The 22,509-nt window shown below is 53.3% G+C and overlaps 2 protein-coding genes across 4 annotated transcripts in view; both read left to right on the top strand.

Moving 5' to 3' along the window:
* The first annotated feature begins 904 nt into the window (after nt 1–904).
* On the top strand, nt 905–7,895 carry MRPS15 (mitochondrial ribosomal protein S15). Its single transcript, XM_025419893.3, has 8 exons — nt 905–1,087; nt 1,223–1,267; nt 3,344–3,416; nt 4,195–4,243; nt 4,724–4,808; nt 5,967–6,025; nt 7,301–7,492; nt 7,743–7,895. Exons 1-8 carry the CDS (start codon nt 958–960, stop codon nt 7,875–7,877), a joined length of 768 nt encoding a protein of 255 aa, XP_025275678.1. The 5' UTR covers nt 905–957; the 3' UTR covers nt 7,878–7,895.
* Nucleotides 7,896–12,761: 4,866 nt separating this feature from the next.
* Nucleotides 12,762–22,509, top strand: part of OSCP1 (organic solute carrier partner 1) — a 30,532-nt gene continuing 20,784 nt past the window's right edge. The window contains exons 1-2 of one of the 3 annotated variants that reach the window (XM_049094162.1): nt 12,774–12,986; nt 19,036–19,065. In XM_049094162.1, the coding sequence (XP_048950119.1) occupies nt 12,875–12,986; nt 19,036–19,065 (142 nt within the window). In that variant the 5' untranslated portion in view covers nt 12,774–12,874. Of the gene's footprint in view, nt 12,987–19,035; nt 19,066–22,509 lie in introns of all 3 variants that reach the window. The other 2 variants (XM_025419896.3, XM_025419894.3) reach the window with 2 other exon arrangements.

Raw genomic sequence — 22,509 nt, forward strand, 5'->3', positions numbered from 1 at the left:
TTTTTCCCTTTTTGCACCAAGGGAAAATTAAAATTTTATTTTTATTTCATTAAAAATGTACTTTTCCTGCTTTGCATTTGTCCTTGTCCTTACATCCCCCCATTTTGCAAAAATCATCACAGCAAATATTTGTTGAGTGTGTACCATATAGCACATCCTTCACCTCGGTTCATCCTCCAACAACCTAAAAGGCAGATACTGGGGACACCTCGGTGGCTCAGTGGTTGAGCGTCTGCCTTTGGCCCAGGTGGTGACCCTGGGGTCCCAGGATCAAGTCCTGCATCAGGCTCCCTGCATGGAGCCTGCTTCTCTCTAGGCCTGTGTCTCTGCCTCTTTCTCTGTCTCTCATGAATAAATACACAAAATATTAAAACAAAAAACAAAAAAAGCACATACTGCTATTACCACCCCCATTTGATGAACGAGTACACGCGGCCCAGAAAGGTGGGACTGGCTTTGCCCACGGTCACAGTGAGTAAATGAATGGCTGAGCTTCCATCCCAGCCCAGGGCTGTCCCACTCCAAGATCCGCGACCTTCAGCTCGAGGCTTACGGGGCTGACACCCAGCAGCTCTCAGGGGAGCCTCATCCAGGAGGATGGAGGAAGAGGAGGTAGGGGGGGAAGGCTACTGCAGGCCCTGCAAAAAGCCTCCAAAAGGCCAGGGCTCCAGGCCAGGAGCACAGAGCGGGAGTAATGGGGGGGGGGGGGGGCGCAGGCCCACGAAAATAACGACCTCTGAGAAGGTATGCAGCCCCGCACGCCGCGAACCCGGGCGCAGCCCCCCGCCCCGCGCAGCCGGAGCAGCCCGAGCCGCCCCCACGCCGCGGCTCTCGCTCCCGATCCATTCTCTCGGCCATCGGCTGCTCCGGCCTCGCCGCCGCGCTCCATTGGTCGAGCCTGGGGCAGCATGGCGGCGCCCTTGGGAGCCGGGCCCGGGCCGCGGGGCGCGAGTCGCCATGCTGAGGACGGCGTGGAGGGCCCTGCGGTCGCTCGCGGCCCCGGCAGTGGCCCGGGCCTCAGTCCCCGGGCTGCCGGGCGGAGCGCCCAGGCCTCCCTCCCGCCGCTGGGGCCTTCCCTGTCCTCGAGGTGGGGCGTCGGGAGGCGGGGCGGGCGGACGCGGGGGATCCGGCGGCAGATGATGGGGGGCGGGCGGGGGGAGGAGGAAGGGGCGCGAGCCGGGGCTCTAAGGACTCGGGGCTCGGCCCTCGCTCTTCTGCGCAGGTGTCATCGTCCCGGCCGGGCACGGATATGCCACCCAGAAGGCAGGTAGGAGCCCTCGTGGGGGACGGACGGCGGAGAAGGCCTGCCTGGGGGGGGGGAGGGGGGAGCGGGAGCCTGCGGGGGAGGGAGAAGCTGGAGCCTACGGGGGGGAGAGGAGCTGGAGCCTACGGGGGGGGGGGGGGAAGCTGGAGCCTACGGGGGGGGGGAAGCTGGAGCCTGCGGGTGGGGGAGCTGGAGCCTACGGGGGGGGGGGAAGCTGGAGCCTACGGGGGGGGGAAGCTGGAGCCTGCGGGTGGGGGAGCTGGAGCCTACGGGGGGGGGAGAAGCTGGAGCCTACGGGGGGGGGAGCTGGAGCCTGCGGGGGTGGGAGCTGGAGCCTACGGGGGGGGGAGAAGCTGGAGCCTACGGGGGGGAGAGGAGCTGGAGCCTACGGGGGGGGGAGAAGCTGGAGCCTACGGGGGGGAGAGGAGCTGGAGCCTACGGGGGGGGGAGCTGGAGCCTGCGGGGGGGGGAGCTGGAGCCTACGGGGGGGGAGGAGCTGGAGCCTGCGGAGGGGGGAGCTGGAGCCTACGGGGGGGGGGGGAGGAGCTGGAGCCTGCGGGGGGGGGGGAGCTGGAGCCTACTGGGGGGGGAGCTGGAGCCTACGGGGGGGAGGAGCTGGAGCCTGCGGGGGGGGGAGCTGGAGCCTACGGGGGGGGGAGGAGCTGGAGCCTGCGGGGGGGGGGAGCTGGAGCCTACGGGGGGAGGAGCTGGAGCCTGCGGGGGCGGGGGAGCTGGAGCCTACGGGGGGGGGGAGCTGGAGCCTACGGGGGGGGGGGAGGAGCTGGAGCCTGCGGGGGGGGGGGGGGGGAGCTGAAGCCTACGGGGGGGAGGAGCTGGAGCCTGCGTGGGGGCGGAGCTGGAGCCTACGGGGGGGGGGGGGGGGGGGGGCTGGAGCCTGCGGAGGGGGGGCGGTGGAGGTGGCGGGAGCTGGAGCCTGTGGTGGGTGTGGGACGGGAGCCTGGGGGGGAGCGTGAGCCTGCGGGAGGCCGGGAGCTGGAGCCTGCAGGGGGGAGTGTGCTGGAGCTTGAGGGGGGGGCGCTAGAGCCTGCGCACTGGGTGTGATGCGCAGGCCGACCCGGGGTTCAGGGGGACACTTGCTCCGAGCTGGGGGGCTGGTTTCCTTTCCAGGGCCTCCTGCGTGGTGGAAGCCCGGCTTCTGAGTAATGATGGGGGGCAGGTTACTTACCTTACCTTAGATTACCTTAGAGTCTCTTTTTTTTTTTTTTTTTTTTTTTTTTTTTTGAGTCTCTTCTAAACACTCCTAGGAGTGTCTCCTAGAGAGCCTGGGGGTTAGGAATCAGTGATAACCCGAGAAGGGAGCACACTCAGCACCGGGTGCCACACGTGTGTCTATCAGCGGGTATTGCTGTGATTTCCCTAAAGGCAAAGCAGGGTCAGAGTGGAGAGGACCAGTTGATCCCTCCTCGTGCCTCTTCTCACCTCCAAGGGAGTATGACGCACACAAAGGCTGAGGGTTTTCCTTTTTTTTTTTTTAAGATTTTATTTATTCATGAGAGACACAGAGAGAGGCAGAGGGAAAAGCAGGGAGCCCGATGTGGGACTCGATCCCAGGACTCCAGGATCACGACCTGAGCCGAAGGCAGACGCTCACACGCTGAGCCACCGGGGCGTCCCAAGGCTGAGGGTTTCCTATATGGGGTCTCTGCTCGGTGCTTACCATGTCCTAAAACTAGGGTTTCCTCCTCAACCCCTTATTTCATTCATGCTGTCAGCCAGCAAGTGTTTGTTGAGTGTTTTATGAGAGGCCATGGACCAGATTGGGGGGGAGGGGGGAGGGGAAAATTCAGGCCATCCACAAGAGCACCCATCACAATGGGGGATCTTAAGAGGTGTGAGAAGTTTAAAGACAAATTACAGGATCTTAGGAGAGTCATCTACTCCCAACGTGAACTATCAAGACGTTGCCTGCAGGATTTGCAGAGGAGAGGCAGAGCGCGGAGATCTCTAGTGCCTTGCTTGAGGCTCTGGGTGTCTGTGACAGTTAGTGACAAGAGCCAGGACAGGGAGGATGGGCAGTGAGAGTTGACTCTGGGTGTTTTCCTTCCCTACGCTTGACAGTCCAGCCCACCCAAGATGACCCACCTCCTTCGACGCTGCTCAAAGACTACCAGAATGTTCCTGATATTGAGAAGTAAGCAGGGGGCCCTAGGAGGATTGGGAAGGAGAGAGGGAAGATAGCAGCTTCCGAGGCCTGGCGCACTGTATCTGGAGCTTGGTGATAGAATCGGGCCGAGAGCTGCCCAAGCCCAGGCTTGGTGCGGGGCAGCAGGGGCAGATTAGAGTTTGTGGAGCTCAACGGCTTGCCTTTTTTTGTTTTGTTTTGTTTTTATACGGAGGGAACGTGCCTCACGGGTCTTTGAAGATGTCTCATCTTTTGATCTTCACAAAAGGCCTGTGAGAGAAGAAACAGTGTCCCCATTTTATAGATGACTAATGTCTGCACAATGTCATACGGCTTCTAGGGGCCAGGGCTGAAAGACACCAAAACCAGGATCCTTCTGCTCAGCCCCTGCCCTGTACAGCGGGAACTGGGCAGTCCCTTCCACTGTACAGTGTCAGGAGAGAAAAAAAAAAACAATGATTCTAGAATTGAAATGTCTCAAGACAGACTGAACCATATTCTAGCCGAAATGAAAATCCTCCCCCTGCCCTCCCTGTGAGGAGCCTGGAACAGTCAGGCTGACAGCCCCAATTCTGTGCAGTTGTCCCATCACTCCCATGTTCTTGGCACAGCAAATCCAATTCGTGCTGACTTCTAAGCCCTGGGAAGGGGCTCCCACTTCCACAGAGACTCTTGTGTTACAACAGAAATTTTCAGTCATCCTTGCTTTTCAAACTGAAATGGAAACAGCGCTGATTCCCCTTTCCCTCTCCCCCACACAAGTCTCATTGCTCTGGTTTTCCCACAGGGTTGACGATGTCGTGAGAAGACTCTTGTCTTTAGAAATGGCCAGCCAGGTGAGTACCTGTGCCAAACCTCAGCCTCTCCCAGTCCTCTCCTCTGGGATGCCCTCCTACTATGGTAACACTTTATCCTGTGCTTCTCAAGTCACAATATTTATCCCGCTGTCATTCTGTGTCCATTTGTCCATCCCCCAGACCGAGCATCTATCTCTAGGGCAGGGACGGTCTTGCTCTCTCACTGTATCCCTAGCACCCAACAAACAGTAGGTACTCAATAATGATCTAATGCCTGAATGAATGAGCACCGTTTGGAGACACTCATCTAACAAGCTGTGTCACCTGTCATTGGCCTTAGGCTCACCTAGACGTGAATGGCCATATGCTGACCAATGGCCAAGGCCTGGTGAACAGAGTGAAGCCAGGTGCGGAGCTTTATGGCTTCATTTCTATGGCTGCAGCCAGGGCCTTCAAGGTATAAAGCTAGTTCTTAGGGAGCAGCAGACCTCACGGATTCTCTGTCTCTATCTTCAACAGAAGGAGAAGCTAAAAATCAAGCACCAGCAGCTGATGAGCAAGATTGTGGCAAACCCTGAGGACACCAGCTCCCTAGAGGCTCGAAGTTGGTCGGGGCCCTTGGGGAGTGGGAGTGCGAGGGAGTCAACTAGCTGGTATTTGGCCCAGGTGCCTTGTCTACAAGGGTACCGGGTATTAGATGTGGTTTGATGAAGCAAGAGGCAAAAAGGACCCAGGACAATAAAAACTGGACTCTGTGAGGCTGGAGTCAGCATCCAGGTCCCACCTCATATCTCTGTGGTGAGCCCAGGCAAGTGTCCTCAGGAACCAAAGCTTGTCTCCATGTCTCTACTCTGCAGCTAAGGTGGTATGAAGGGGCCAGGAGGTCAGGGCCAAGGTTCCACCTCGCTCTCTGCAATGCTGCCAGAACTCAACTGTGTGTGCAGGAAGGGCCTGCAGTGGGGTGAGCGTCTCTCTGGGGCCACCGGCCTCTTCTTTGCCCCCATGTCTGCAACACAGGCAGGAATCAAACAAGAGGCTTCCCCAGGAAGGATGTTGCAGGGCTTTGGGAGATGAGCGGGAGCTGATATTCTGAAAACTTATTAGGGAAAACACAGAGTTAAGGGTGGCAGCTGAGAAGGGAGAGGAAGGGGTAGACCCTTCACAGTTCTAGAATCTAATCTTCCTGCATTGGCTAGGACTGCCAGCGCCGTGTTGAATCATTAACAATGACGGTGTGTATCTAGACTAATCCTTGAATTTAATAGGAACGTTCTGAAGTTTTGCCATTAAGAATGCCGTTTGCTGTAGTATGAACTCTATTCTTGTGAAAGCACAAATACATGAAAACGCGCATTAGGAAGAATTTAGTTATTTTTTTCCTCAAAGGTGATATTTGGTGTATCTTTTCTCTATCATGATGATGTATATTTTATAAAATTTCAATAATCAGGTATTTGTTTTTAATAAATAACACTGTAAAAGCTTTTATTAAACAACAACAACAAAAAAGAAGGCTACTTGCTATGGTTTGGACAGGATTCCTTTAGAAGATTCAGGAACGTGCCTTCCTTAGGTTTTGCCTTCCAAAGGAAAGATAATCCAAAGTCTTTTAAGATCTTGGACTCCAAGTGCTCTGGGAATTGTAGAGAGCTGCACCACAGCATTGATGATTGTTATTCCTTGAGGTCTTAAAACATAACCCAGGCCCCAGGCCCTTCCTTCCTCTGTGCCAGCTCTCATCCTCTGTGGTTTGTGGTTTCAGTTGTTGCCTTGACTGTCAAGATCCGCAATTTTGAAGAACACATGCAGAAACACCGAAAGGTAAACCCTGGGCATCGCTCACAGCTACTACAGCAGCGGAGGGGACAGGAATCTGAGGGGTGAAGGGCTCTGGGTCCAGAGGAGCAGCTGGAGAAGCCAAGTGGCTACAACACCAGGGTGTCCACCCCTCAGCTGCAGTGGGAAAAACCTTTCCCTCCTGCCTCCAATAGAAAAATGGGAGCCTTACAGGGCTGCGCTGAGTGGTCACCAGGGGGCACGAACACAAACCTCAGGCGTGCCCCCAGTGTCTGACACATAGCGGGTGCTCAGTAGGTATCTCTTGAATGCACAAATGGGGTCACGTTGGCCTCGGTTCAAACCTCAGCTTTGCCATTTCCACCGACAGATGTGTGACTTTGGGGAAGTTGCTTTACGTGCCCACGCCTCAGTTCTCCTGTCTATAAAGTGGGGATCGTAGCAGGACTCGCTGGCAGGATAGCAAGGACTACCTAAAATATGAAAGCACCAGCATAGCACGGTCATGTGAAGTACTAGGCCTTGTGCTGAATTCTTCACATACATCAGCTCATTTAGCCCTTCTAGCCATCTTTCTGTTCCGTTGTGCAGATGAATGATCCAGGCAGGGGGTAATTAAGTTATTCCTCAGAGCACAGCACTAGGAAATGATGTGCTAGGACTTGAAATGAGGTGGTCTTGCTCCAGGGCCCATACTCTCAACCATGATGCCATATCCCAGCACAGCACTGGGCACAGAGCTGCCGTAATTAGGCAACTGCGGGTATTCTTAATATAAACACATCATGGTAAATACAGACTAGTCCAGCACTATGCAGGGGTGGCACCCCAGAGTTCCTGGAGCCAGTTGAGCCTGTTCTTCGGAGATGAGATTTTCGCTCATTCGGCCTGTGGAACAGCAGTCCCACTGCAGAGAATCCTCCCAGAGAAGCCCAAGGCCTTCCCTTCTCTCCACCTCAGCTGACAGTGTGCTGAGCTCTGGGGAGGCTGAACGTGTAGGGGAAAGAGCATGAGATTTGGAGGGAGACCCATAGATACAGATTCAAGACCTGACCTCACACAAGGTCCTACCCTATACAGTTCTAGAGCCTTCTATGAATTCAGTGACATCTTTGAGCCTTTCCCCCCACCATCTATAAAATGGGATAACAAAGACAATACCCACCTCAGAATTGCACTAATATTTGTATAAGATTGTTGGAAGGTTTCGGTGAGATGATAAAGCGACCATCCTTTGCTGTAAAGTGGCACACCGCTTATTTGTGTATAACACTGAAAGTAACACCAACTCTCTCGCAGGACAAAGTGCACAAGCGCTATCTGCTGATGAGCATCGACCAAAGGAAAAAGTTGCTCAAAAACCTCCGTAAGACCAACTACAGCGTCTTCGAGAAGACATGCAAGGAGCTAGGGATTGAGTACACCTTCCCCCCTCTGTACCACCGGAAAGGCCACCAACGCTGGGTGACCAAGAAGGCCCTGTGCATTCGGGTACGAGTCAGAATTGCTGCTTTGATTGGCTCCGCTCTGGGACTGTGGTAGGGAGAGGGAAAGGGAGGGTTGTCTGTTCCTGCCTAGGCAAGGATCTAGCCCCAAGGCCTTGAGGAGGCTCACAGGCCATCACCCTCACAGAGACAGGCTGGCCTGACCATCCAGGGAGGTCTCGTCTCACCCCACCTGCTCCAAACCTGAGGTTTTTGCACAAGATTATAGTCTCTTCCTGCTCCCTTTTCATCTCCAGGTTTTCCAGGAGGCACAGAAGCTCAAGAAGCAAAAAAGGGCCTTAAAAGCTAAAGCAGCAGCCCAGAAACAAGGCCAGAAGAACCCAGAGAGCCCTTCCAAAGCTGAACCAGAAGCAGTCAAAGAAAACCAATAAATTGATTAGAGTCCTGTCTTCCGGCATTGAAAGATAATAGGAGAGCAGGTGGGGCTCTGTGTGGCCTGAGGAGGAGGAAGAGGAACTCGTTCTTTCACTCAGCTCTGGGGTCCCAGGCTGTGGGAGGCAGAGCCTCTGCCCTCTCACACCAGAGGACACACTCTCACAACACACCTTACACATGCATAAACACACTGTCGTCCAAGTGACATTCCTGCAGAAGTAAGATTGAGCGCCTAGCAGCACGGAGGAAGATGGCCGGCTTGTGGCCTGGCTGCCGGGTGACAAGGCCAGCTGGAAGAGTTGCCTTCTGGACTGGGCCCTGAAGAACAAGTAGAAGTTCAGCAGGCAGAAATGGGATGGGAAAGCAACCTGGGCAGAGGGCATTGCGAGTGCAAAGGCAAAGACGTCAACAGGTGCACATCCAAGGGGCAGAGGGAAGAGGAAATAAAGCTTGATGGGTAAGCCGAAGCTGGGTGCAAGAGGCTCGATATGCTGGCTGCCCTCTAGGGAGTGGGGAGACCTTCCAGAAGGAGTGATGACTGCACCAAGTCTCTGTTTTAGATGGTTAAGCAGCAGCAGTGTAGGGTAGATGGGAGGAGCAGACATTGTTTTGGGTTCAGGGGTACTGATGTTCAGGTTGAGAATCTGATAAAAAGCTACAAGTCCTACCCACAAGAAACTGCACACACATAAAACATTCCTTATAAATTCTGGGGAGTTCCGGATGCCTCTTTTCTTGCAAAGCTCACCCGTTCACACCAAGTGTCCAAGCCTTGGTGTCTGAGTATGCTTGGCGTGTTTGAAGAACCCAAAGAAGACAGTGTGTCTAAAGTTGAGTGAACAAGAGAAGAGTTAGGAAGAGATGAAGTCAGAGGGGAAAGCAGACACCGGAATATAGAGTTTTCTGGAGGTATTAGACTGTTCAGGCTGCCGTTAGAAACCATAAACTGGCGAGGAACCTGGGTGGCTCAATGGTTGAGTGTCTACCTTTGGCTCAGGTCGTGATCCCAGGGTCCTGGGATCGAGTCCTGCATGGGGCTCCCTGTGGGGAGCCTGCTTCTCCCTCTACCTATGTTTCTGCCTTTCTGTGTGTCTCATGAATAAATAAAATATTTTAAGGGGGGTGGGGAATCCCTGGGTGGTTCAGCGGTTTAGCACCCTGTTCAGCTCAGGGCATGATCCATTGAGCCCATCAGGCTCCATGCAGGGAGCCTGCTTCTCCCTCTGCCTGTGTCTTTGTCTCTCTCTGTCTCATGAATAAATAAAATCTTAAAAAAAAAAAAAAAAAAGACAATTCACACATGTGCAGTCTGTTCCAGAACCTTAAAAAAAAAAAAAAAAAAAAAAAACTGGCTTAAGGAGGCTAGGAAGTCCGAGGTCTAGGTGCTTGTCAATTCGGTTTCTGGTGAGGAATCTTCTGGTTTGCAGGTGGCTGCTTTCTATGTCCTCAACATGCAAGGGGAGACAAGATCTCTTCCCTTTATAAGGGCACTAATCCCATCATGAGGATCCTACCCTCATGACCTCCCCTAATTCCTAATACCTTCTAAAGGCCTCTAAATACCATCATGTTGGGGTGTAGAGCTTCCATTCATGAATTTGAGGATGTACACAAACAGTCACAACAGTGGGGGAAAGACTTTGGACTTCATTCTTAAAGGAAAGCCCAAATAAGGGGAAGATGTGTTAAAGTGGCATCCAAAGAGCAGTTGGAAACATCCAGGACTGCAGCAAGGCCTAAGCTGGAGACAGGCTCAGGGCTTGGGTTTACATGGTGATTGAAGCCACGGGTGTTGAGTGAAGTTGCCCAGGGAGAGCATGTAAAGGAAGAAAGGGCCATGTCAGAATGGGTAGGATGATCTCCAGGCATATTCTGCCTCTGGAGCAGCTGGGGGCGGGGGGAGGTGATGTGACGAGAACAGAGCCTGGGGTCCTGTGGAATCAGAAGTGAGATGAACGGCTCAAAACCAGCCTCGCTGTTCGGATGTCACCTCCAGGAACACTAGGGAAGGCCTATGGGGCAGGCCTTTGAGTGGACGCAGCTATGTGGAGATCCCACACTGGAGGGCCAGGTGCCATCATGGCGTGGGGGGGTGGGTGCTAGGGAAGGTGAGAAAAGGGATCCCATGGAGCAGGCCCTACAGGAAAGGCATCGTAAGGGCTGCCTTAGGCACAGCATCTCTAATCCTTAAGGCCACCTTCCTCCCCCATCCACCCCCTCTTGGCATGGTTATTCTCAGTTTACCGTGTGAGAACTGAGGCTCACAGGTTAGGTAACTTGTCCAAGTTCACACAGCTGGTTAGAGACAGACCTAGGAATCTGGGCCGCACCTGTCTTTACTCCAAGCCTGCATTCTGCTCATCCTACCACACTGCCTGGGGGCAACAAGCGGCCTGAGCCGCTATGGGAGGAGTTGTACTATAGCATAGCAACGAGCTATCGGCAGCTTAACCTAAAGTGTGAACCCGGGCTGCTCGATACATTCCTATCCTAGTTATTGTCCCTTTCTTTTCTTTTTTTAAGATTTTATTTATTCATTCATGAGAGACAGAGGCAGAGGGAGAAGCAGGCTCCATGCAGGAGTCCAATGTGGGACTTGATCCCGGAACTCCAGAATCACGCCCTGGGCCGATGGTACGTGCCAAACCGCTGAGCCACGCAGGGATCCCCGTTATTGTCCCTTTCAAAACCGCATGGACCAGGCAAAATCAAGTTAAAGCCCTGGACTGCCGGCCTTCAACTACTGTATAGCATCTAACGCTGAGATGGTTAAGGACCAAAAGGTCTTCGTGGTAAAGCAGTTTCGGTGGGATGGAGCGCGCTGACTCCTAGTTGCAGTGAGGTAGGAAGTGAAGGTGTTAAGGAAACGCAGGTGGTGACTGTAGACTGCCCTTAAAAACTTGGCTGGGAAGGAGAGGGGACCAGAGAAGGTGTGCTAGGACTTGAGCTTGGGCAACGTCAGGGCAAAACTGCCGAGGTAGGCAAGGTGGGAAGAGGTGATGTGCCACTGAGGAGGCAGAGCCCACGAGGCAGAGGAGTTTCGCTGGATTAGGGGCAATGATCTCCAGAAAGGTAGTTGGAGGGGCACCCGCGTGGCTCAGCTGGTTAAGCGATCCAACTTTCAGCTCAGGTCTTGATCTCAGGGTTGTGAGTTCAGGCCCCACGTTGGGCTCCACAATAGCTGCGGAAGCAACGTTAAAGAAAAAGTAAATAGGGATCCCTGGGTGGTGCAGCAGTTTAGCGCCTGCCTTTGGCCCAGGGCGCCATCCTGGAGTCCCGGGATGGAGTCCCACGTTGGGCTCCCAGCATGGAGCCTGCTTCTCCCTCTGTGTCTCTGCCTCTCTCTCTCTCTCTGTGTGTGTGTGACTATCATAAATAAATAACAAAAAAAAGGAAAGAAAAAGTAAATAGAAGGGGAGTTGGAGGCCGAGTAGAGCGCGTCGAATGCCACACTGAGGCATTTAGACTGTGACCCCGCAGACAGTTGGGAGCCACCCAAGGGATGCTTCCCATCGACCACGGCAACTGCTAAAATTCATCCGAGCAGCCAGTGCTGGAGGGAAAGGGCAGGAGCAGGGAGGAGCATCCTAACGCGGGCAGAAGAGATGGATGTGAGAACGATTTGGGGGAGCAGAAGGGGTGACTGGTAACAGCGCCCGGGGAAACAGAGTTGGGAGCCAAGGCCCAGGTGTCGCCCCGATGCCCGGAGGGGGAGGATTCGCAGGTTTCAGAAGTACTGAAATCCGCAGAAATGGTTGCTCGTCCAAGAAGAACCGCACAGCCGGCGCCCGGGAGGGGACGCGGGGCTCCGGGCGGCGAGGGAGGGGCCGCCGCCCTCGAGCAGGGCAGTAACGAGCAGGGCAGTAACGGGGCGCCGGCAGCCCCCCGCCGGCTTTGCTTCACCCCAAGCAGCTCTTGGGGCAGAAACGCAAGGTCAAGGGCTTCGGGCCCTTTCCCGGTTCCAAAGAAACGTCCGTTACCAATTTATGGAGCATTTCGGGGCATTTCGTGCAGTCCGGGGGGGGGGGCGGGGGGGGCTCCCTCCACCTAAGTGCGTGGGAGGACCGGCCTCCACCACCTGCCCAGGGCCCCAGGGCCGCGCCGCTAGGGACGGGCGGAGTCCTGCTCCAGCTTCCCCGTTCTCGGCCGGGGGACTGGGGGGCCGGGGGACTGGGGGGTCTGGGGGCCGGGGGTCTGGGGGGCCGGGGAACTGGGGGGTCTGGGGAGCCGGGGGACTCGGGGGTCTGGGGGGCCGGGGATGGGGGGCCTGGGGGGCCGGGGACTCGGGGGCCCGGAGGACCGGGGGGGTCTGGGGGGCCGGGAAACTGGGGGGCCGGGGATGGGGGGTCTGGGGGCCGGGGGACTGGGGGTCTGGGGGGCCAGAGGACTGGGGGGTCTGGGGGGCCGGGGATGGGGGGACTGGGGGGCCGGGGACTGGGGGGCCGGGGGACTGGGAGGACCGTGGGGTCTGGGCGGCCAGGACCTAGGGGGAGCGGAGAAACGGGCGGCCGGTCGGGGGGCCTGGGGGGGCCTGGGGGGCCTGGGCCGGAGGGCCGGGGACCGGGGCCGGGGCCTGGGGGAGCGAGGGACCGGGGCCGGGGACTGGAGGGCCTGGGCCGGGGGATCGGGGACTGGTGGGGCGGGGGGCCGGGGCCGGGGCCTGGAGGGCCGGGGCCTGGGGGGGGCGGGGGGCCGGGGGCCGGGGGCCGGAGCCGGGGCCGGGACCTGGCCCTGCAGCCAGCGCAGGAGGCACAAGCAGCGCTCCCACCAGCGGCCCCACCCCCGGCGGAGGCCACGCCCCCTCCCGCCCGCCCAATCAGCGTCCGCCCCCGAGCGCCTCCCAACAAACGGCCCGCTGATTGGCTGCTTCTGCCGCCCGGCCGCGTCGCCCCGGCAACCAGACAATCGGACGCGACGGCGGGACCGCGGGGCAACCAGGCCCCCGGCTCCCCCGCCTCGCCCCGCGTCCCGGGCTCCGCCGGCGTCTGGCACCATGTCGGTGCGGACACTACCGCTGCTCTTCCTGAACTTGGGCGGGGAGATGCTTTACATCCTGGACCAGCGGCTGCGGGCCCAGAACATCCCGGGAGACAAGGCCCACAAAGGTGAGAGGCGCCCGGCCCCCGCCCCCGCCCCTGGCCCCGCGGACCGGCCGGCACCCCTGCGCCCGCGCGCCCGCAGCCGGGGACCTCTCACAAAGCCGCGGGCCCCTCGGGGCTCAAATGCCCCAAAAGGTTGTTTTTTCACAGCAGAAGGATTTAATGCCCGCTCTGCGGTGTGTCATTAGGGGACCTGACCACCACCCCGTCTATTTCCCCATCGCCTCGCATTGGAGGGATGACCCCCCACCTCGACCACCGATCCCCCCCCCCCCCCCCCGGTGTAGGAGACCGAGCTACCCACCCCCGGGCGGCCCGCGCTGCTAGTGCAAGCAGCCTCCGCCGCCGACACCCCCCAGCAGGTGCCGAGCCCCCCGTCCTCCTCCCCTCTCCACCCTCCTCCCGAGCTGGAGGCCAGGCTTGCTGATCTCAGAAGCCATTTCTAGAAAGGTGGGGCTCTGAAATAACAGATTAATAAGAAAACATACGAAAGTCACATTATTCCCTTCATAGTGGTTGGAAGAGAAGGCAGTTCTGGAGATAATTCTCTGAGAGTTTCCAAAACGCAAGATGCGTCGCCCCCTCTACCCCCGCACCTAACCCTCGGTTCAAATGACCACCCAGAACTCTGCCGCCTTTTCCTCCTCCAAGCCTCCTGGGATGAATGAAGTAGGAAAGAACTACTTACATTTCTTTCTCTCTTTCTTTCTTTAAGATTTTATTTATTTATTCATGAGAGACACAGAAAGAGAGAGGCAGAGGGAGAACTGGGTTCCCTGCAGAGAGCCCCATGCAAGACTCGATCCCAGGACCCCAGGATCAGGACCTGAGCTGCAGGCGGACACCCAACCTCTGAGCCCCCCCCCAGGCGCCCCAGAACTATGTATTCCAAGGTAGAGAAAGAGAACTTGGTATAAAGGAAACTAATACAACCCCACATTAAACTTTTAATCCTCTCCAGCAGTCCGCACGCTCAACTGATGTTAAACGAACGCATTCAGATGTTAAGCATACATATTCAGATAATCACTGCTGTGTCTGTGCGGTGGAGCCCAAGTCCACGCACAAAGAGATGAAAAGCACTCCCTGTAGAATGCCCCCACCATCCCCATTCTGCACAGCGCTGCCCACGAGCTTTCTAAAATGCAAATCTGTCCATACTCCCTGCTACTCAAAACCCTTTGTCAGCTCTCACTGCTGTTTGGATGGAGACCAAGTCTTTGGCAGGACGTTTAAGGGCCCCTGCTGACCTGATCTCTCCCCACCTCTGCAGTCCCACCTCCCACCACTGCCTGCCTCCTGCTCTGTATCATAATAACACCAAACGGGGATCCCTGGGTGGCGCAGCGGTTTGGCGCCTGCCTTTGGCCCAGGGCGCGATCCTGGAGACCCGGGATCGAATCCCATATCAGGCTCCCGATGCATGGAGCCTGCTTCTCCCTCTGCCTGTGTCTCTGCCTCTCTCTCTCTCTCTGTGACTATCATAAGTAAATAAATAAAAATTAAAAAAAAAAATAACACCAAACGGCTTGTAGGTCTACATGTAAACATGTTCATTCACGTTTCCGTGCTAATAATCCCCATTCTACCCCAAACGTCCCATTTCGGTGCTAATAGTTCCCGTTCCATCCTGCATTATTCAGCTTGAGAATCAGCTCCTTCAAGGAAGCCTCCCCACACCAGGAAAGGGTCTGAGAATACTCCCATAGCACCCCATGCTTGCCTCTCCCTACCTTTCACTGGTCTGTGGGTGTCTCCCCCGCCCATGATTCTCTTACTCAGCTTCGTCCTCCTGTACCTAGCACAGTGCCTAGACCAGAATAAATTGATGTCCAGTCAATGTCTGTTCAACTGATGATCCAAACTGGCTGTCTTATATGATGTTGCCGTTTCGTCCTCAAGAGGGTTCTGCTTTCCTTGGTACATATGTTCTGTGATTTCATTCAGGCTAACGGCCGGCACCAGTGAGCCGGCAGGTAGTCCTTGCACCAGCGGTCTGCATCTTGGAAAGCGGCGTTAAGTTAGCCATTAAGAGCATACTCTGCAGTCGTACCATTGGGTCCCAATTACAGCTTTGCCATTTTACTAGTTGTGGGACCTTGGAGTGTAAACCCTCGATAAGCCTGCTTCTTTTTCCATAACATGGGCATCATACAGACAGCAAAGTTGTAAGAATTGAATGAGATAATGTATTCACCATGTTTAACACGATGAAGAGGTGTTGGCTTTCAAGAGGGGATCTGAGCAAGACCCTGTGAATACGAAAGGACTGGCTTCCCTTGTCTTCAGGAGCTATAGTCCTTCTGGGTTTGCTAAATGCCACTTTAGGGAGTTTCGACCATTTTTAGAAATTCACATTCACACACTCATTCCTCCCTTCTGTAGTGTAGGTGAGTGTGAGACATGATGTGAGATGCTGGGTGGAGCCTGCTGCAGCCCTTCTGTGCATTCACTGGAAGTAGGGCTCTGGATCCATGTCATCTAGTAATGATTCTCAAGGTGGGGGACATACCTTCCTAACAACAACAACAAACATATTAAGCACTTAATGTGTACCAAGGACTCCTCTGACGACCTTAATCCCCACAACTATACTATCATGTGGGTCATACTATCCCCAATTTACAGATGGGGATACTGAAGTTAATTTGCCTGGGGTTACATAGCCAGAGAGAGAGGAAGAGTAAAGGATTTGAACCCAGGTCATCAGGCTCCAGAGCTCATCCTCTTAGCAGATATGTCCTTCACCACTGGACCCTACTTCCATATTTGGGGGGACTGTATCAGAATCTTTGAGGGCGAGGGGGATGGGAGGTCAGAAAGAGAGGGAGAGCTCTGAAAAAACATCGTCCAGTGGACCCACTGATTTCAGGAAAGAAATGACAGAAAGTAAGCGGCTCATGGGGACTTGCAGAAGACAGAAAACAGGGTCCAGGGTGTAGGCTTCAGAAAGCTGAGAAACCCCCATCTATCCCACCCCTGAGAGCTGGCGTAGTTGCAGGAGTCACTGTGACAATTGCTAGTGTGCCCAGAGGCCTATAAAACACCAAACAGGGTAAGCAAGTCCTTGTCGATACTGTGAATGGAAATCATATCTTTTCTAGGTGTTTTCATTATCTTACAGGACTAATTGGTCTCCCGGAGGCCAGGCCTGTCCCACAAGGCCAGTGAGGATCCTGCCGTTTCCACCACAGTGCAGCCTCTAGTTTAGCATTCAACAGAAAGGAAGTTCTCTCCGCGTGGGGCAACTTTTGAGTGTTGCATAGGAATGTCGTCCCCCCCCTCCCTTTTTTTAAGCAATAGCAAGAATAATAAGAGCGGCCTTTGCCTCACTCAGGCCTCACTTGTGGCCTCTCAGAAATCCTCCTAAATAAGACCCTATTACATTCCATTTACATTCCTCATTTTACAGAAGGGGAACCTGAGACACCCAGCCGGTAAGTGATTTATATCCCACCCCCCACCCCACCCCCGCCACCCCAGGACGAGCACATCACAGTGAAGCCCTGAACGCCCCCAAACACGGTGGTGAGGTTCAGTTTTTATTTTTCTAGTTCCAGCTTCACAGGCAGCTCTGGGCAGCCTTGGGCCTTCCTCCCACTCGGAATATAACTAAAGCGACGCGGGCCTAGGCAAGTCCCCCGGGGCACCAGCACAGAAGGGCGGGACGTGGTTCCCTGCCCCGGAGCCCCGGAGCCCCGGGAGGCCCGCGCGGCGCTGCGGCGCCCTCTGCCGGAGCTGAGCGTCACTGCCCGCAGGAGCGCGTTGGGGGACCTCGGTCGTTGGCGGGGAGCCCCTGTCCCCGCACCCCACGCCGGCAGCCCCTTGTGGCAGCACCCCTCTGAATTCCCACGGACCCGCCTGTAAAATAAACTCCACCCGAATCAGAAGCTGTGGATTTTATGCCAAAGAATCCAGCACCTGCTCTAAGAAGGCCTGGCCCTTGCTGCAGCTTCCCCAGGGCTCCCTCTCCAAAAGCCCCTGACCTGGCAATGGGAAGCCTTTGCCGCCAGCTAGGGCAGGGCAGGGCTTTCAGACAGGTGTCTCAGGTGTACTGAAGGCGCCCGGATGCCTGACCTGGTTACAACCTCAGAAACCCCCCTCCGAAACAATCCAGGGCAGTTGCTTCCAGGGACTGTTAGCTACAAAATGTTTTTATTTTTTTTTAAGATTTTTATTTATTTATCCATGACAGAGACACACACACACACACATGGGGGGGGGGGGCAGAGACACAAGCAGGTTCCACGCAGGGAGCCCGAAGTGGGACTCGATCCCGGATCTCTAGGATCCTGACCTGGGCCAAAGGTGGTGCTAAACCGCTGAGCCACCTGGGCTGCCCCAAAATGTTTGTTGTTGTTTTTTTTAAGATTTTATTTATTTATTCATGGGAGACTCAGAGAGAGAGAGAGAGAGAGGCAGAGACACAGACAGAGGGAGAAGCAGGCTCCATGCAGGGAGCCTGATGTGGGACTCAATCCTGGGTCTCCAGGATCACGCCCTGGGCTGAAGGCAGGTGCTAAACCGCTGAGCCACCCGGGCTGCCCTGCCCCAAAATGTTTTTAAAATGTGGCTGTGTTTAGAACCCTATTTATGGGGTTGGGTTGGTGTTCTAGGTTGAAATCTCTCCCCCCCCCCCCGCAAAAAAAAGAAAGAAAGAAAAAGAAAGAAAGAAAGAAAGAAAGAAAGAAAGAAAAGAAAGAAAGACCATATTTCAACCTTTATGGAGGGGGTCCAAAGCTGTGATGTAGAGAAAGCAGAGCCAGCTAAGTGAGGCCAGCTAAGTAAGTGCTCAGTGTGTGTCATCCATTTCCTCCCCCACAGCAACCCCATGAGAGAGATGCAGTGATGATCCCCATTTTACAGATGAAGAAATTGAGGTCCAACAAGTTGCTGGAAGTTACATAGCTAGGAAAAGGCTAGAGCCAGGTCCCAAACCACAAAGGGTCTTGGTTCTCACAGATTCCTCCAGCCAAGCACATTTTCCTTCATTTGCTCTCCTCTTCGCTGCCTCTGTCCTCAAGGGCTTTCTTTACAGTGATCAGTATATCAGAAAAGTAAGTCAGAAACAAATGAACTTTTTTTTTTCCTTTTATTTCAAGTTTCAAGTTTTCTGGGCAATAGGTGCTCAGTCAGCTAAGCACCTGCCTTCCGCTCGGGTTTCCATCCTGGAGTCCTGGGGATCAAGCCCCCGCATCAGGCTCCCTTGTACCTGCTCCACCGGGACTGTGCTTATCCCTCTGCCCTTCCCCCCTGCTCCTGCTCTCTCTCACCTGCTTTCTCACTCTCTCTCTCCTGTAAATAAATAAAATCTTTAAAAAAAATTCAGGTTTTCTAACTGGAGCAGTTCAATCTGTACTCTAGAAAGGGAAATCCTAACATTAATAAAAATCCAGGTGGTACAAAAAGAAAATCCTCTCTCTCCCTGCTCTTGGGAGTCTTCCTCAAGGAAGTCAGTGTTTGTAAAGTCTTTTTTTTTTTTTTTTTTTTTTTAAGATTTATTCATTTATTTTAGAGAGAGAGCAGGAGCAGGAGGGGCAGAGAGAGAAGGCAGGAGAAACTCAGGCAGACTCTACACTGAGCGTGGAGCCCGATGCAGGACTCGACCTCAAGACTCTGAGATCAAAAAAAAAAAAAAAAAAAAAAAAAAAAAGACTCTGAGATCATGACCTGAGCTGAAACCAAGAGTCAGATGCTCAACTGACCCTGCCCCCCGGGGTCCCCTTGTAAAGCCTTATTTTGAATGATGTGTGTTCTCATAGCTTCTCGGGACTTTCAGGATAAACCCCAGGGGAGCTAGTCCTGCATTTCCCTCCCACAAGGCCCCTCTCTGGAAGGTATAGCCTCTCCAGGGCTTTTTTGGAAATTGTTATTTACGCATCATCCTCTTCAAAGGTTCAGGTGGAAGGCAGAGGATTTGCATTAGACATTAATGCAAACATGCAAAGTGGAGTACCATAGCCCAGGTCATTGGAATTGGTGTTTTTTAAAGCCTTCTTGAAAAGAATGTTCTTGCTTCATGAACTGGTGTTTTCTTTTTATATGCTTCATGTAGATGAATGGACAGAGGTGGACAGAAAACGAGGTATGCTATCTTTGGGCTGCATGCGTTCAGTCTGCATCCACAGGCTCACTCGGTCCTTCATCATTGGGCTTACTGGGGGACCTCTCTAAGTTATTTCCAAGGAAAAACCTAGGCATTGAGTTTCTCTTTAGCCAAGAGACTGGTTATACATTGGAATCTCTTACTTAAATAAATGCAGCATATAGGATGAAAACCAAGCCAACTTTGGCCAAAGGATCATATGGCACCTGAGGTATCTGTCTCTTCATCAGTTCCAAGTTTTGCAGGGACCGCCGGGGTTAACGGCTACACTTCTGGGTGGCCGTCCTCTTTGGTAGTCCAAACAATTCTGAGACAGTACCATGCAGCCAAAGAATTGTGCTCCGACACCAGTGCTCCTCCCTGAGCCATTCTCCTTAGCACACAGAGATCTCTATTGAGCAGTGGAGAAAACTAGAAGCCTGTGGCTGCCTGGCTGCCAGACCTGTGGGCCGAAGCATGCATGTACTGTGGCCTTATTGTGCCAAATCTTCAGTTTCCCCTTTACCCACAATTAGCAGCAAACCTGAAAATTTGGCCAGTTCCTCAGAATAAAACCTTAGCCTTTCTTACCCTTCAATGCCACAAGTTCCTTCCATCACTTGACATTTGGGTACTGTTTACACATGTCACCAGCCATCGTCCTCAATATTTTCCATGCTCTCGGTATACCAAGTATGCTGGGGAGATGACGTATGTAATATTTAAGAGCATGGGCATTAAAATCCAATACCCCATCCTAATTTCAGTTCCACCACCTGCCGTGTGACCCTGGACTTTAACCTCTCTAAAACCCAGTGTTCCTCCTTGACAGGATAAGGAGAGTAAATCAAAGTTGTCGAGGGATTTAAATGAGAGAATGCGTGGAAAGTTCTAAGCCTTGTGCCTGGAACATAGTAAGAATTCAAAAGTAGTAACCATCCAGAAGTAGTAGCTTCTCCCTTTTACCCTTGGTTCCAAGTTGTATGTTCCCAAGAAACAAACGTATAGCAGAGGTAGTTGGTAAAAACTCAGTTGCCTGCATCAAGAGAATCCTTTCATCAGGCCAGGCTCAAAGGAAAACCCAACCGAAGTGCCTGATACACCCTTAACTATATTTTATCACCTCTTGTGAGCAACGTCTGGCCCACCTCCTGACGCAGGGTGGAATTTCAGGCAAGAAGTGTGGATTATGAAGGCTGTTCGCAGACATAATTGAATCATTGGAATTTATTTGAACTTAGACACTACAAAATAATGAGCAGAAACCGACTTGGTAGTCAGGACCAGGACGAGCAACGTGGTATGTTAAGAACTCAGTTACTAACGCCTCTGATGCACCCGTGAAAAACTACATCCTTCCCTGCCCTTAGTCTCTGCCCGCAGAAACCTGGCTCCCAGCGCATCCCTGCCTCATGAAATCATGCAAAGCTCCCATGAGTGCCAAAAACTAACCCCAAGGCTGACCAGCAGGTCTGCTTAAAATCATTTCTCAGGTTGAACTGAAATACGAAGTGGGATGCTTTCTGCAGGGCAGGGACAGCTGTCACGTCCTCTTTGTGCCCTGGTGTCTATCTCCCGTCTAGTAGAGACTTAGGCCACCTCAACCAAGTGCTAAGTAAAGCACGATGTGAGACATACACCTTGTCAGCATTTGCCCCCATGTTCCTTCCACAGACTCACATTTGAGAGATGGGAGCTCTGGGTACCAGGGTCCAATCATAAAACCACCACTTTTCTCTTTGGGGTCACTTGTGTCACTGCTCTGCCCACAGGGACAGGGCGTGCTGTACTCTTAACAACAGGTAAGCTTCCTGGTTGTCAGGGGGCAGGGAGCCGTGGTGATATAGCCTGTTCACTTCCCAGGGGGAAAGGCTTCGTTTTCCTTTTTAACTTTGCCAGAGTGACTAACAATCACCCTGCAATTTTCTTTCTCTTAGAATTGATGTATTTGGGTCTAAGCTATTTTCCTTGATACTGCTAGGGACTCAAAGACCCTGGAGAAATGGCTCAGCACCCAGGCAAATGGCAGCTTCCTTAAGCATTGACATAATGGGAGCTGATGTGATCCTTCCACTAGAGCCCTTCCTCTTTGGCACTCCTCCTTGCCCAATATAAATCCATGGAAAATTCTTCAAATTCTTTCTCTCAAGGCCTTATGTGTGGCTTTTCGTTTGTACCTACTTCCTTGCAAGTTCTGCATTTGATACAGGCTATCCTAAGACAAAGGGAGAAAACCCACCTGCTTGCTTAGTTCAGAGACAAAAGACTATTCATGAAACAAACCCAGAGAAGCTCATATGTCTCCAAGCTGTCCACACTGGGGAAATGTTAGTGAACATTAATGGCAAGCTGCAATGGGTTCAAATTGTCAGATGTGAGAGGTACCCTGGGTTGGTAATGGATTTGGTTCTTGCTCACAAAGAGGATGGAGCCTCAGGTAAAGTTGAAAGGGCAAGTATGAGTTCAACACTTCTATAAGGAGTCAGTCATTTAGTTCTTTTGTGTCTAAATGTGGGGGATCCCCTCCCCTCGCTCCATAGCCTTTCCATGTAAGATTTATTTTTATTTTTATTTTTTTAAGATTTTTATTTATTTATTCATGAAAGACACACAGAGAGAGAGAGGCAGAGACACAGGCAGAGGGAGAAGCAGGCTCCATGCAGGGAGCCCGAGGTGGGTCTCTATCCCGGGACTCCAGGATCATGCCCTGGGCCAAAGGCAGACGCTAAACCGCTAAGCCACCCAGGGATCCCTAAGATTTATTTTTTATTTGTTTATAAGATAGACTTCTTTTTTTTTAAGATTTCATTTATTTATGTATTCATGAGAGACACAGAGGCATAGGCAGAGGGGGAGGCAGGCTCCATGCAGGGAGCCCAATGTGGGACTTGATCCTGGGTCTCCAGGATCCTGCCCTGACCCGAAGACGGACGCTCAACCGCCGAGCCACCCAGGTGTCCCCCATGTAAGATTTAAATACAACGAGCCCTCAGCTCACCCTTCTCTCCCAAAATGCTCTTTGAGATGCCTTTTTTTTTTAAGATTTTATTTGTTTGTTTGTTTGTTTTAAGTAGGCTCTGCACCCAGCATGGAGCCCAACTTGGGGCTTGAACTCATGAGACCTGAATTGAGATCAAGAGTCAGATGCTTAACTGACTGAGCCACCCAGGCATCCCAAGATTTTATTTTTTTAAGTAATCTCTACACCCAAAGTAGGGCTCAAACTTATAACCCCAATATCAAGAGCCGCATGCTCTACAAACTGAGCCAGCCAGGCACCCTGATGCTGGCCTCACCCCAGGGTACTTCTACTTCTGTCAATTATTTAAAGCTGGAGAGGGTGCCTGAAACCATGACCTGAATGAGCTACCTTGTCTTCCATCTCTAAAATACACCATCACAACCAATCACCTGGTGCCAGCAACCTTTGGCAAGAGAAAGGGG

The sequence above is a fragment of the Canis lupus genome, chromosome 15, assembly GCF_003254725.2.
Source record: "Canis lupus dingo isolate Sandy chromosome 15, ASM325472v2, whole genome shotgun sequence".
In the NCBI taxonomy this organism is placed as follows: Eukaryota; Metazoa; Chordata; class Mammalia; order Carnivora; family Canidae; genus Canis; species Canis lupus.